Source organism: Nomia melanderi, chromosome 11 (assembly GCF_051020985.1).
Source record: "Nomia melanderi isolate GNS246 chromosome 11, iyNomMela1, whole genome shotgun sequence".
NCBI lineage: Eukaryota > Metazoa > Arthropoda > Insecta > Hymenoptera > Halictidae > Nomia > Nomia melanderi.
This window is the reverse complement of record NC_135009.1, coordinates 17,291,499-17,306,760: the sequence shown is the minus strand read 5'-3', so window position 1 is coordinate 17,306,760 and position 15,262 is coordinate 17,291,499. Positions and strand designations below refer to the sequence as shown.

At 42.8% G+C, this 15,262-nt stretch overlaps 1 protein-coding gene across 23 annotated transcripts in view; it reads left to right on the top strand.

Moving 5' to 3' along the window:
* rdgB (retinal degeneration B) overlaps nt 1-11,418 on the top strand; it is a 28,852-nt gene extending 17,434 nt beyond the window's left edge. For 12 of the 23 annotated variants that reach the window (XM_031993841.2, XM_076371929.1, XM_031993849.2 and 9 more), the window contains 18 exons: nt 59-395; nt 481-617; nt 883-1,000; nt 1,083-1,458; nt 1,550-1,725; nt 2,586-2,690; nt 2,768-2,953; nt 3,048-3,210; nt 3,294-3,674; nt 3,755-4,038; nt 4,106-4,258; nt 4,335-4,597; nt 4,682-4,790; nt 4,862-5,018; nt 5,090-5,239; nt 5,318-5,498; nt 5,711-5,985; nt 8,664-11,418. In XM_031993841.2, coding sequence (XP_031849701.1) covers nt 59-395; nt 481-617; nt 883-1,000; nt 1,083-1,458; nt 1,550-1,725; nt 2,586-2,690; nt 2,768-2,953; nt 3,048-3,210; nt 3,294-3,674; nt 3,755-4,038; nt 4,106-4,258; nt 4,335-4,597; nt 4,682-4,790; nt 4,862-5,018; nt 5,090-5,239; nt 5,318-5,498; nt 5,711-5,985; nt 8,664-8,808 — 3,696 coding nt within the window. In that variant the 3' untranslated portion in view covers nt 8,809-11,418. Of the gene's footprint in view, nt 1-58; nt 396-480; nt 618-882; nt 1,001-1,082; nt 1,459-1,549; nt 1,726-2,033; nt 2,064-2,585; nt 2,691-2,767; nt 2,954-3,047; nt 3,211-3,293; nt 3,675-3,754; nt 4,039-4,105; nt 4,259-4,334; nt 4,598-4,681; nt 4,791-4,861; nt 5,019-5,089; nt 5,240-5,317; nt 5,499-5,710; nt 5,986-6,077 lie in introns of all 23 variants that reach the window. The other 11 variants (XR_004236657.2, XR_004236656.2, XR_004236654.2 and 8 more) reach the window with 11 other exon arrangements.
* The last annotated feature ends 3,844 nt before the right edge of the window (nt 11,419-15,262 follow it).

Here is a 15,262-nt window from a genome sequence, read left to right as displayed (position 1 = left end):
TATTGATTACCGGAACAACTGGAGAACTGGTTCTCTCTAAAATGTCCTTCGTTTGCAGAAAAAGTCCCGGGAGGAGAGTCAAGGAGCGGGCAGCGGTGTAGAGATCATTGTAAATGAACCGTACAGCAATGGTCCTGGCGGAAATGGACAGTACACTCATAAGGTTTATCACGTAGGCAGTCACCTTCCAGAATGGTTCAAAAGTTTGCTACCTAGGTCGGCGTTGATCGTTAAAGAGGAAGCATGGAACTCCTATCCCTATACGAAGACCCGTTACACTTGCCCTTTCGTCGAGAAATTCTCCATTGAAATAGAAACGTACTATTTTCCTGATAATGGATTTCAGGAGAATGTGTTCAAGCTTAGCGGTAGTGATCTGAGGAATAGAATCGTTGGTAGATACTCATTGCTTAAGATTCGAGGTTTGATGCGGCCACGTTGAAATCTATGGGTCTTTTTGATTGTGCAATTGAATTGCAGACGTGATCGACATCGTTAAGGACCAGTACGTCGGCGACTATGTCAAAGAGGAGGATCCTAAGTTGTACGTGTCTCAGAAAACTGGCAGAGGTCCGCTCACGGAGTCATGGTTGGAAGACTACTGGGCAGATGTGAAAGTACATAAGTTCTTCTTGCGATGCACTATACAATTTTTGTTTGTATAGTCGGATTAAGTTGGCCGTTTAACACGTTCCCTGCAGCGTCACATATTTGTGGAGGCTGTAATCTTATGTTTTACATAATGGAAAGGTTTATTGGATTGAAGAAAATATTGAGGAGACCGTCAGCGAAATAGGCGCTGGTAGCGAACGTGTTAAGCTGCGTTAAACGGTTCGAGTCTTGGTGATAAAGCAATACTGATACATCAGATCTTTTCTTTAGGGAAAGCAACAACCAACACCGTCCGGAAAGTCTTTAATGTGCGCCTACAAGCTTTGTCGCGTAGAGTTTCGCTACTGGGGCTTGCAAACAAAGTTAGAAAAGTTTATACATGATGTAGGTTAGTACTGTGCACACGTACGCTTACTGTAATTCTGACTGTAACTCGTCTGATACGCGTCGTGCGCCCTGAACGTTTTCAGCCCTACGGAAAACCATGGTGCGAGCCCACAAGCAAGCTTGGGCTTGGCAGGACGAATGGAACGGCTTAACCATGGAGGACATTCGAGAAATCGAAAAGCAAACTCAACTGGCGTTGCAGAAAAGAATGGGTGCCGTGGAAGGAAGCGAAGAATCGACGAACGAGAACCAAGAGAAAACAAACTCTAACGCGACTCCGCAAGACTCAGATGTTGCTGCTACTCTGGCGGCTACCCTTGGCAGCATCGAAAAGAACGAAGACCTTCAGAGTCCACCGAGTGTCAGGAAATCTTCTGAAATATCCGCGTCGAATACAGCTGCCAGTTCCGAGGGTGAAGCCAGCCCTGAGGACTCTCCAACCGAAGTACCTGAACTTAGGTAAAAGTGAAAGTAAAATCAGGAACCTTTCTGCTTCAGTGGTAGTCTGTTCGATGGTGTACGGTATCTAACGTAGCCAAATCTGTTTCAGAAGTGCTCCTGCTGAGGATAAAGGGGATGCTAAGAAAGGATGGAAAAAGAATAAAACGGCGGTCCATTCGCCTTGCTCGAATAAAAGTTTTGACATGCAGATTGCGAATTGGCGGATGGAGAGCATCGTCAGAGAATCTGAATCCGGTAGCGAGGAAGAATTCTTCGATTGTCAAGGTAAAATAGCCCATTCACGTTGCACAGCATGACTCTAACTCTTGAAGAAAATTGACTTGCATATAAGCAACATTTGGCTGACGAAATTCAACTTTAAAGCGGATGGTACAGCGAATTTCTTGGACAATATTCTTCTCTTTCAAAGGGAATGCGAACGAAACAGCTTGCATTCTTCCAAAAGGGAAACATGTTCTCTAGAAATTCGCACTTTGCCAGTAGAGACTACAGCATGAGCTGGTATCTTTTGACATTTTCTATTTGTTTTATGTGTGTCCTCTCTGTTTTTTAAATTGCACTCCGCACTGCAGCTGGGTTCGTTATACCTATTATACGCTCAGGTAGGACATGTAGATAAATCTTAGAACTACAGACGCGTTAAAGTGTCTGTCGGAAGATACACTTCTGGGATTAAAGATCGACAATGACACTAGTGTTAGTATTCTGTGAATGAATTTGAAACATTGTACGACTGCATTTATGCCTTTTTAGATGACGACAAGCGAGTTTATTGCTTAGAGAAATTTATCACTGCGAAAAGTCTGATCAGTTATATCGTAGACAGACGTGGAGATACAGCTTTACGCATGGAAGTTTCAATAACGATATTCGATAGCATGAGTCAGCAGCATGACTTTACATGAAGTAACAGATCTCTTCTAAAATTCCATACTCGTAGTTAACGCAGTAATATACTACAGACTACCACATACATTTCTACTGTTTGCTTCTTGTGACGCCTAATTCTGGTCCGAGGGAGCCGAAATCCCGATGCGTGTTCTTCTATTTCCTATCTTAACACGTGTCACAAATGCTTAAAAAGGCACAATGCATAAGCAATGTTAAAATTTTTGGTTGCACAGAGGACTTTGGAGATAACTCTTCATTAGCTAAATGGAGTTCTTTGGATCTTCTAGCAGAAGAGGAGGACAATACGTTCGCTTCGACCATTACCGCAGATAAAGAAGGTAAATCGTGATCGTCGATTCAGATACTCAGAGATTTCCGAGACTATCATACGAGTTATGTAAATTTCCATTCGCAGATGACACGATATTCTCGCCTTCTTATCTTCAACGAATGGCTTGTGAACGTAGCAGTAAACGATTACAGATCTCCACATCGACTAGCATCGACGTTTCCTGTCCAACTTCGCCTCAACATTCTCCGACGCATCAACCATGCAAGACTACAGTGCTCCTTATTGTGATGCATGCGGGAAGCGTGTTAGGTAGTTATAGAATTATATAATTATAAATATATTCATTATATTTTGAATTTCTTAAGCAATGTAATATTATTCTGGTTATTAAAAAATATTTTAGATGCCAACGTAGACTTGACTGCGAAAAAATCGGATATCACAACATTCAAAGGGGCCTTTGAGTCAGTTATGAGACAACACTACCCTAGCATGGTTGGTCACATTGCTATTAAGTTCGTCTCTTGCCCTTCAATTTGCACCGAAGGTCTTGGCATTCTATCAAGGTAAGGTCACAACGGTCAGGTCGAAGAATTCTGACCTTTTACCTAATTCTGTATGTATTATACTTCAATGTATTTCCTTTCAGTTTAAGTCCGTATAGCTTTGATATATCACCTTCTTCCGTGGACGCCCCTCAAGTGACCAATGACACTATTCCAATCGGTGCGATACCATTGCTTGCCAGTTCAACCCCCGAATATCAGGACGCAGTTTCGCGAGTCATAGCTGGAGCTAATCAAGTTTACAATGAATTCATAAAAAGCGAAGAGGGCCGTGGCTTCACGGGACAAATTTGCTTCATAGGGGACTCAGTAGGAGCAATTTTAACTTACGACGCTTTGTGTAGATCAGCACAGTCTAGACATAATAGTGAGAACAATATTTTGGATAGCCAAAACGTTGAGTGTAACGACGATGGGAGACACTTGACAGCACCTTCTCCCAGAAGAAAATCTTCTAGCATAAGGTAAGAACCGAGTGAAAATATGTTTGTTATAATTGTGGAAATCTATTATGGTAGATTAACGCGTATTCTCTTTGTTTCAGTGATCTTCAACATTGTAAATTGGACTTTGAAGTAGGAGAGGTTTTCATGTTCGGTAGTCCACTCGCTTTAGTTCTGGCGTACAGAAAAATTTCTGCAGGCGGCGATAAGAATAGTAATATAAAAAGACCGTTGGTGAATCAACTATACAACTTATTCCATCCTACTGATCCTGTAGCTGCTAGATTAGAGCCTCTGATCTCTGCAAGATTCTCTCTACTTCCACCAGTTAATGTGGCTCGGTATCAAAAGTACCCACTCGGGAATGGTCAACCGTACCATTTGCGTATGTATTTGTCATATAAAATTATAAGTGGAAAATGTGAATATTCTAAGTGGTATATTTTTCTCAGTGGAAACAATTCAATCGAACCCACAATTATTCACGGATGGTCTAAACATTCCAAACATGTCCATGTCGCATATAAGAAGGCTATCCGATATATCGATTCACAGTACTATATCCGGTATGGTTGAGAATATTCCTTTACAAATAGTATCCACGTGTAAGTAAAAAGTAAATTGATTCGTTTAATATTCAAGGTATAATTATTTTGTTCTCATGACTGGCGATTGTTGCAGTGACACAGAAATGGTGGGGCACAAAGAGACTAGATTACGCGCTTTACTGTCCAGAAGGTTTAGCAAATTTTCCTACGAACGCTTTGCCTCATCTTTTTCACGCCAGTTATTGGGAGTCTTACGACGTCATAGCGTTTATTCTACGACAATTAGGCACATTTGATTTGCCAATACTCAATAACGAAGAGAAAGAATTATCTAGCTTCCGTCCAGGTCAACCCAGAGAGAAGTGGAACAAGAAGCGTACCTCTGTTAAACTAAAGGTAATTCTCAGCGAGAAAAGAAGACGTATCGTTACAGATAGTTTATCCTTGCACTTTGGGTAACCATATTTTTTATTCAATTAGAATGTTGCTGCCAATCATAGAGCGAATGATGTAATTATTAGAGAAGGAGCACCACAAGTGTTGGTTGCTAGATTTATGTACAGCCCGATAGACGTCATCGCATTAACAGGTATATTAAAAACAATGCCACGTTAATTACGTACTTTGGACTCGTCTCGCGAGTACGATTACTTTTTCTAGGTGAAAAAGTGGATATCCATATCATGAAGGATGCTCCGGCAGGAGAATGGACGTACTTATCAACAGAAGTGACTGATAAAAATGGTAGAATAACATATAGGATACCAGACGACAAAGCATTTGGTTACGGATTGTATCCGATTAAAATGATCGTCAGGTAATATGATTAATCTGCGAACGTTAAAATGGAAGTACCGGATATAATACACACAAGCTCCTTTTCTTTAGAGGTGACCATACATCGGTAGACTTTTTCTTGGCTGTGATTCCACCGAAAACAGAGTGTGTAGTATTTAGCATAGATGGTTCGTTCACTGCAAGCATGTCCGTTAGTGGGAAAGATCCGAAAGTTAGAGCGGGAGCCGTAGATGTTGTCAGGTACATTTTCGATGTAACGACACGAAGATAAACTGCGTTTCGTTTCTAATTCATCTGTGTTCCGCTTCTTCCGTTTAGGCACTGGCAAGAATTGGGTTACTTAATTATTTATATTACCGCGAGGCCTGACATGCAACAGCAGAAAGTCGTTTCTTGGTTGTCTCAACACAATTTTCCTCACGGTCTTGTATCCTTTGCGGATGGTCTGTCGACAGACCCATTAGGCCATAAAGCCGCGTACTTAAACAGATTGGTGCAGGTAAATAATTATCTAAAAATCCATTGTTGTTCTTTGATGAATTATAGGTATACAATGCGAGTGTGCGTCATGTTCTTTCTTGAGAATTATTTAATCTTCAATGACGGCGACAGAAGTTTAATTATTTCAGATTTATTAACATAGTTGTGTAAGATCTATTTGTTACTCGGTTTCTGTTGCTTATTTTCAAAATGATAATTCCATATTTTTAGGAGCACGGTGTGATAATTCATCACGCGTACGGCAGTAGCAAAGACATTAGCGTTTACACCGCGATTAACCTTAAGCCGAGTCAGATTTTCATCATTGGAAAAGTGCCAAAGAAACACCATCTTCTGGCCACGATTCTCCACGACGGCTATGCCGCTCATTTGACCATGCTACAGGCTCACGGGGGCTCGAGGCCTGCTCAGGGTAACGCTCGCATGGTGATCCCAAGAGGTCAGTTCGGTTTACCCGGGCAAAATGCTTCTCTACGGCGGAGAAGGTAAGCCGTTTATTTCACGATACACGTAACACACGATACGGTTTACTGTGTCTTATTAGATTACATCTTGTCGTGATGTGGGCATTTTTAAGGTAATAATTCATTCGATCCTTGCTATCCTCGACGTTCAGACGTTTCGATCCCTGCAGAACGGCGGAAGTGTCGTGATAAATGTTGTCTCCTAGAAAGAAGACGTGCAGAGTGGGCGTAAGGCATTTCGGAGATTAATCAAAAACTCTCTCTATTATCTGTACATAGATAATGCTGTATTTTTATAAACTGTACTGTGGTGTCAGTATGAAAAGGTTTCAAGCAAAAAGTAGTTGTTTCAGGGGCGACGATGGTGCGTTCTTCGTACTCGCGCCCGAATCGATGTTAACTAAAAAGCAATATAGTCGAGAGATTTGTAAAAACAATCGTAACTACGAGAACAAGGTACTTAAAACCATGAATAATCTAAGTAGTGGCATGGTATAATCCATAAGAATCTTGGCAAACGATATAGACCAGCGAGATTACGTCCAACCAGTTCCCCCTTGTCTCTTACACAAGGCGTCGCGAAATGTTAGTCTATATCGTATGTTCGGATGAAATAGGTATCATTCCTACATGAAGCCTGCTGCGGTTGTAAAACGGCACAATTGATTTTGCAACGATATCTAATTCGAATTGACAAGAATCTTTTGTAGTTATCCTAGCTCATGTATGATCTATGTACAGTATGGTTCATGTTCGTATCAGCGTAATTTTCTCCTTTTCTCCTTTTGCTTGTTGTGTTAGAGTGACAGTGGGTTTTTACAGATAGAAGTGTAACTTGTTATTTTTCAACGTTGGAGGGCACTTACTCGCTAAACTAATCTTTCTGTACTTCTTTCTTATTAACACGTTCTACTTCGCGCTCTTCAGCCGAACAGTGTTTAAAGCTTATTAGTTTCTTCGTTACAGGTACCTGTTATGAAGATACATCGTGTCACGCGGCAAGATTCGCCGTCGTTCTACGCTCAAACTTAATGTTTTATCTGTCAGCCGTACATGTGTCCAGAATTTGTGGTTAATCAACATATGAGTGTCTAGATGTAGAAAAACTTAAACCGTTTTTTCATTACCTCATGAAATGGTCTGATCTCACTATAGCGACCAAGGTAAACCATAGCCTCTTACCGCTTGAAATTTGTTAGGTGAATGCGTGTGTGCGTGTGTTTTACGGAAAAGCATTCATCTAGATCCATCACCAATAAACTAGCTTCTCTTCACTTCAATTCTTTAAGTATATTAGTTTTCTATTTGATTTGGTGGTAGGTCGGACAAAGATATCTGCTTTCGCGAGAGACTTACAGTGCGTCTTATCATGTGATAGAAAAAAAAAGCTCTGACACAATGCACTACTGTACACTCGAATGCCATTTCAAATAACACCACAACTCACGGACTTAACGGTGTACAAGACTGTAGATGTTTAGACGAGTTTACACATGCGTGTACATTGTAATTCACAGAAGCTTCTTTCGTTGAACAAAAACATTAATATTAATCATTTATATATATATATATTTAAACCTCCGCAGTCTGTTTGCAACGTTATATTCGAGCATCTCTTCTAGCTATGTATTGACCCTCGAAGGTGCGGAAATGCAGATCCTACAGCAATCGAAACTACTCCTGCAAACTCAGAGTCAACCAGCTTTGTTCTTGCCGTTATGATCGACAACATTAAACTGAACTGTCTTTTCTTGTTTCGTGATACATTGTTACATCCTTCAAATTGAAGCACCTTCCATTGTAAGAGTTGTAGAAAAGAAAAGAGAAATAATTTTAATAATAGAAGCGAATGATCATCTTGGAAGGTTATTTCTACAATGAAGGGTGTAGACGTCTGTTTGTTTGTTCATGTAAGGAATGATTAATTGATCCACTCTAAATCACTGTCTTTGCAGACGGGACAGCTATTCGTCTTCATCGTCATGTGATCATTCACCAATGCTTCTTTCTCACGGAGATCTTACGTTTATTTCACGCTTTCAGTATGAAAATCCAAAACACACTGCTAGTTATACTACTTTCGCTAATCCATGTTCTCATCTGCTTCCACAACTGGCGATCTACACCTGTCTCGTTAATAGAAGCAGCATACTTCTCACGATTCTGCTACAGTTTGATAACGTTGAAGAAGTCAGTGGAATATACGTATATACATATTTCATATTTAGCATTAGCCTTAGAGTAGAGGAATCTGTTTCTATTCATGGTACTCTGTTCTAATGGACGTTTCATTCGACTTCATGCTGGGAATTTCAATGTCCGCTTCAACTTCCTACAAATTTAGGAGATAACAACTATTTGATTCTTCAGGCATGACTCATGATTCCTTGTGGCTGATAATGAATCTAACTTTCTTGATGCTTACCCTGTTCGCTAATTCTTTAACGATCTTGTAAATGTCTCTTTAAGATTAGAAGATGCTGGAATTAAGATAATACTCCACGCGTCGACCCTTTACGTCACTTTGGAAATACTCTATTCTACAGGCATGCTACCATAAATCATCGGAAAGTAAACATCTCGAATAGAGGTGACAAAATATAGAAACCACATGATCCAAGACGCAAAGGGTCGACGTTCGAAAACATAAAATCGGAAGCATCGCGCGTTACTTGTGCATTAACAGCAACGAATGGCAGCTCTTTCAGACTGGCTAAGCGTGCAATATCCCAGCCCATCCCGAGCAAGATGATGTTGCCTTTGGAACGATCGACGAGCGTCGGACCTCCGATTTCACCTCAAACCGCGCCAGCCATCAGATCCACGGCACCGGAGAAACTCTGACGATTCGCTCGCTGCCGGTCGTTCTTCGAATCCCGGCGGTGAATGATCATCATCTCGTACCGCGAGGATCTTCTCTAGAACAAAGTTAAACCAAAGAAGTCCTCGGTATATTTCAATCGACACATGCTCAACAATCTAAAGAAGATCTAACTTTGTTACTCCACTTTTATATCCACTATGTATACCTGTAAATTGTATCCCGGGGTTAATTGACACGATCAGATTCGGAGCCGGGACACGAGTTCCGGGAGTCGAGGCGCGCTACAGACGTCCTCCGGGCAGCATCTCTCTCCAACGGTCACGAGGCGGCTCGAACGTACGAGGACCTCCGTCTAAAGAGGAGGATCACACGGTGCCCTTCGTTAAACGATCAAATTGATACTCTTCATGCGTTGCGATTGATTTTTCTATCGGCGATCGGAGACCTTTCCCCCTAGAGACCTTTTAACGACACTATCGATAACCACCAGAAGAATATTCTATTGGTAAATAGTGTCTTTTGCAAACCGTGATCGAACATGATCAAAATTTTTGATAAAATAGTGCAACGAGTGAAAGTGACTAGTTCCTACTGTGAATGACGAATAAGGGGGTACGTTTTCCTTTTAGCGAAGAACCACGGTTTGTAGAAGAGGTGTACCGTTTTCAGTCTAGCGAACAAAAATCGTCTATGTATGTACAATCATCTTTTACCGCAGTTCAAAGCCTCTCCTCTGTTAGTAATTTCTAAGGAGTATAAGAATTCGTTGAAATTGTTACCTGATTAACCCTTCGCCATTGTCGAAGGACGATTGACATTCATCGTTACATTGTTAGCTTAAGTGAGGTAGCTCGTAAGCCTTGTTAGTACTCTATTACCAGGAACTAATAGTGATGCATACTGTCGCGGCCAAGTTCCTTCGGTGCTATGTCATTTCCAATGTACTCTTCGTATCGATTTCCTATATAGAGAGAACAGAAGAGGGGGATATGATGATTATCGTAAAAGTGTAACACCGTTTTGTATGTTGTTTATAGAGCAGATCCAAGGGTGATCCCCGAAAACGTTGGTACAAAGACGCTTCCCTCTTAACGCGTAGTTTCCATGTCATCGGCGACCGGCGGATTGTAAATAAACGTGAAAGTGTACATACGAATAGTTTGAGATGTTCATGGGTAACGATATAGAGTATATAATTTCCTAGCTAGCCGCGCGCTTCGTCAACGGTAAATGCTGTCCAGATGATAATAAAAGTAGCCCCCGCTCCGCATCAGACAGACGGACAGGATTTTCGGCGAGAACGCGTCGATCGTTGGTCGATCGGTACGTTTCTCTCGTGAATTGCGCGCTTAACGTTTCTGGTTAGATGAATATTCGCCCGGCGTTATATCGAGCCAGCTCAGTTGGCTCGAATATGCGTATGATTTTTTGTAATATTCTCAGAAATTTCAATTATTCGATCACTCGCTGTTACGACTACTCGCGACGATAGTTACTCCTCGGAGAGCAATAGAAGATTATTGAATTCCCAACTATTTTAAGCGACGATGTCTAAAAAGGAAACGCGTAGACCAGTGATGATCCACGGATCATTACGGACGACGGGGCGATGATCTCTTCTTTTATTTTCCTGAAATGCGTGGTTCGTTGTCAGCCGGAATTAAATGGATAATCGATTAACTCATTGTTGTGCCATCATTGTTCCTTGACTGTTTCAATGATACCGTAGTCAGTCGAAGGTCTGCCATTGATATAGTCCTTGCGCGACGCGAAGGATCCGTGTATTATTTATCCGCGCTGTCTTTGCTGTGATGTGGTAACGATGATAAAACAAATTTATCGATGATAACTAAACTATTGACTGTTTGTATCGTTGTAAAGTGGCATGAACATAGTATACAGATACGAGATATACCTGTGGTGGTGTATTTATATATACGTATGCGTCTATCAGAATTTGACCGTGTACATGTATACATATGTATGTACATAATTGTGTACACGCGTGTACAGGGTGTTCAGGCAAACGACTCGCTTTGTTGGACCGTCTTTCGGGTGCGAGAGCAACCTTGAAGTAAAAAAGTATTAATAGAGATTTTACAATGGAACGTATCCTAGATTTTACACTGTGCAGTCCAATACGAAATGAATCGTAATATTCCTTATTTGGATATCGGAGACGTATTATTTTACTTGTTGCTGGACTGTCCAATAGAGTTATTCGAAGAACACTCTGTACATGCGTGTGTACGACGCAATAAATGTTTAAGATATATGACATATAATAATGTATTATATATATTGTATATTTATTTATTTGTAGATGTATAAGTGACTGCGAAGATATTTTACGGATGAATGATTATTCTCACTGGTAATAAGAGTTATATTTTTGTTAGCGTAACTTAAATGACGTATTGTAATAACAAATCAAGGGTCATTGTTTTATATTATGCGACCTCGCTATAACGTAATCGATTGTTTTATATACCGTTGACACGTGACCTTTTTTTTAATCAGCCGCAGCGGAATTGGATCTCAAGACTTCTGAATACAATGCCTGGCTGAGAAAACTGTAGTCCACTTTCTTCATTGGGTATTGCAATAAATGATAAATTTCTGTCGTTTGACATATTATATTATTTCAATTTCCTCAAACTTCCCGTACATCCAATTCAACCACGAAGTCTAACCTTTAGCGTGCAAGTAGTTCGAATGAAAAACAATCCCGAGAAACTATTGAAAATCGCATTCAAGTACAGGCAAGTTCGCCGATGCGCCAACTTGAACCTTTCAAGTAAATCACTGCAATCTTATTATCCACTACGTTAAAATATTCTTGCGACGATCTCTTCGAAACGACGCATATATATAAGTCAAAACTTTCTTCTCTACACCCTTTAATTTCAGAGATATAAAATACCCTTCCAACCCTTAACATCGATAGACGTTCTCACCCTTCAAAACGAATACGGCCCAATAAGAAAAAATACGACAACTATTTTCTCGAGAGGCAATCTCGGCGAAGTTTCATAAAAATCGGCCGGTCGAGAAGGTTTTCTCGCAAGCTATAGCTTCCATATCCATCCGAATATACCGGTACATAATCCGTCAAGTTTATCGGCCGATAACGGAATAGTATCGCGGCCGTACCCGATTCCCGCCCCAACCGTGTCGCGCTGGATCGAACGATGGCGGGCGACGCGGCCATAAATCCCGGGGCCGTAGGAATCTATGAACAAAAGTGGAGCCACTTACATGCGGCTCAAGTAAAATTTATGGAAGGTGTTGGAATATAAATGCGCGACGTATCATAAATTCCAGCGCCGGCCCGGCGGAATGGCGGCCCGGCGAAGGCGAAGGCGAAGGCGAAGGAGGGGCGCGGGGAGTGCAAAATGGCGGCCACCCCGTCGCGACTCGAGACTGCTAACGATATTGTTCGGGCGCATCGTGCTCTCTCGTCCCCCTCGAATTCTCCGGGGGGAAACAACAATTTATTCGATCGGGAACACGGTAATGCCCGCGGGAACACTCGCAAATCACTGGCAAACGCGTTGCTTCGCGATGGAATCTCTCCGTCTCGTTCGCGGCCGGCCGTTCTTTTCTGAGTTTCGCCTTTCACTCCGCCGGCTTCCATCTCGTTTACCCCTTTCAGCTTTCCCCGCGATCTCATCCCCCGTCCCGGAAGCCTGGTCTTGCGAATCTGGGTCGGACATCATCCTCGCCATTAATCGGCTCGTCAGCGGCCCGCGAGGAGACGGGGAAACCTGGAAATGGCTCTTTTAATATTTCCTGCGCGCGAATACTGTGCCGGGGACTCGCGTTAAATACCGAGGACACTGCGGTTTCCGATTGCCGCGGCTGCTGCTTCTGGCCGATGTTGATAAACGCGCCGGCTCGAACCGGAGGACGTCCCGTTCGTTCTTTAAATATTGCGGACGAACGGCGCCCGGGTCGATATCGGGGGACTTCTGTGGTTTATAGTCTGTTAAGATTTTAGTACATTCTGTTTGTCCGCCGACTGAGCAGTAAATGCTGGCTGGGCTTTTTCTTCGCGGCGACCCAATTCGATTGTTTTGCGGAGCGTGGGGAATGACTGAAGTTCGAGCTTGGCTGTCTTCTTGATTTATGTCTGCCATCGCGTCCGGAGTAATTGGAAGGCTTTGAATGGAACATTTGCAGGTATCTCGAGGCTAGGAATCGAATGTAATTGAACACTCGAGTTAACGATTTCGGTGTTGCAACTGTTTCCGAAGGAATACTCCACTGACTATAGAAAATATTTTTATCCGCGATAATAGAAAGCATTTCAACCCCTCGCCTTACGTCTTCACTCGTAATTGAAGATTTCAACAGAAATTTAATCTATCGTTCAATTCTTGTAAATTCAAGGGAATATTGTTATCAACCGTTATGCTTAAACGTAGAACAAACATAGGATTCCTTTCTCTTTCTAGTAAATGATTAATCATAAAATATAGAGCACACTTGTCCGAGCTGCGGCTCTCCTACGTCTTCGCGTACGTTGTAGAGCGAGGGTTAATGAACCAGCGACGTCCTCACGAACGCCGTACGTCATCGAAAAGATGGCGGAGGTCCTCGAGTTCCAGGGGAAGGCTCGCGGAGAGCATCAAAGGGAAAGGAGATAATTCGAGGTTGGTATTCCGGTGGTTTCGGTGAGTCGATCAGCAAACGATAACCGGAAAAGAACGCTGATGGGGATACCGGAAGTACGCCGGTCCGGTTAACGAAGTGATCTCGCCCACCCGGGAGACGCATTCCGCCCGGCCAGAGCTAGATTGAAATTGGACGCAGTGACGCGAATTATTATAATCCCGGGGCAGGCACGAGGAACCCCGGCGGCGTTTTTCCTGGGCCGCTCTCGCCCTCCTTTCGTATCGCGGAGCCCAGAAAATTCCTGGCCGAACCCGTTTCCATCCCAGCCCGCGCGCGGACTCCTCCGGCTATCGTGCACGCTCCGCTGACCAAAACTTTCGACCGGCGCATCCCGAACGGTTCGATTATATTTCTCTTTTAATGATAGAATATCCGGGGATGTACGTATGCAGATGGAACAGAGATTATCACTAAACCCTTTGCAGTCGGGACGATTCGCGATAGGATCGATCGGAAACTTTGGCGTACTTTCGCAGCGGGGCTGCTCGAGATTCAAAGTTTTCGAGAAGAGGAATTATGGGCGTTAGTGGTCGGCTATCGGTTTGCTTTGTTTCTTTCTCCGAACTTTGTTTATTTTGATAGTGCACCTAACTTTCTTTGACATTTTCGGGTTGGTAATGTCTGTTGTTTAGGAGATGAGAGTTTTATATTTTCTTGGTGACCGAGTATCGATGTTCTTGCTGTCATTGTTAGCATTGCTACACCGATCCTTTCAATTCTTTCAATTCCAATTCCTTCGATTATTTCAATCCCTTAAATTACATCTACTATTTCAATTAATCCAATCACTTTAATCAATCGAATAATTTCTACAGTTTCCCAATCCGATCGAAAGCTGCCAATCCACGCAATCCCTCCGCTTCGATTCCAGACTCCGCCGCTATCCCCCAGATAAAGCTGAAAAAAGGCTCGCCATAGATTCCGATAATTATTTTCTTTTTTCTTCGAATGCGCCGGAAGTCGGCAAATCACCGCGACACGAGAGCCGCGCGCGGGGTCCCGGCGGTCCGGCGGGCAGGTCGAATAATTCTTCGTTTCAGATGCAGCAACAGCCGGGTACGGGGGGTATCGATTTTTCACCGGGTGCCTTGTAATGCTTCAACGTCGGGTTCAGAAGCGGTTTAGTCCTTCGGTGTAAATGTTCCCATTAGGCCGCGGGAGGCGGACGACGAAAGGAGGAAATCCTGCAACGATAAACTGCTGCCAGGATGAACCGGCTACCCCGGCGCCGCGCGCGTGTTGCAGTTTAATGTTCGACGCCGCTAAACTCCGTGTACTAAAGCGTGACGCGCGTTCTACATTAGCGGGGAAACTTCCGCGACCCGCCCTACCGCCGAGGATTTCTGCTCCGGTTTTTACGGCCTCGTAAAATCGCGAACTTGTCCCGCTCTCCGAAAATATTCAGCGCTATCAGTTATTATTTACGCCTCCCTGCCGCGGGCGAAACGATCGTCTCCTTGCCCGGCCGCCATCTTGTCGGCGAGGGGACCTACTCTAGAATGCGTCCTCCGCTACTGTGACAATCGTGCGAGTTCTTTTTAAGATTGATTCGTTCTGCAATTTGGAGGATTTCTGTAGAAATTTTGAGGAGTACTGTTCTGGAAACCGAATGTGAAATTATTCTCTAGAAGTCCTATGTTTTAACCGTTTGCACTCGAGAGGCGCCTTTCAGTCGCCATTTGATTTGACCGAGCAAAATGATAAAATTTGAGATTCAACATTAAATTTTATATAGTGTATCAATACATGGAACATCGAAATAAAATGGTTCTGTCGCTTAATTTGTGAAAGGCACTC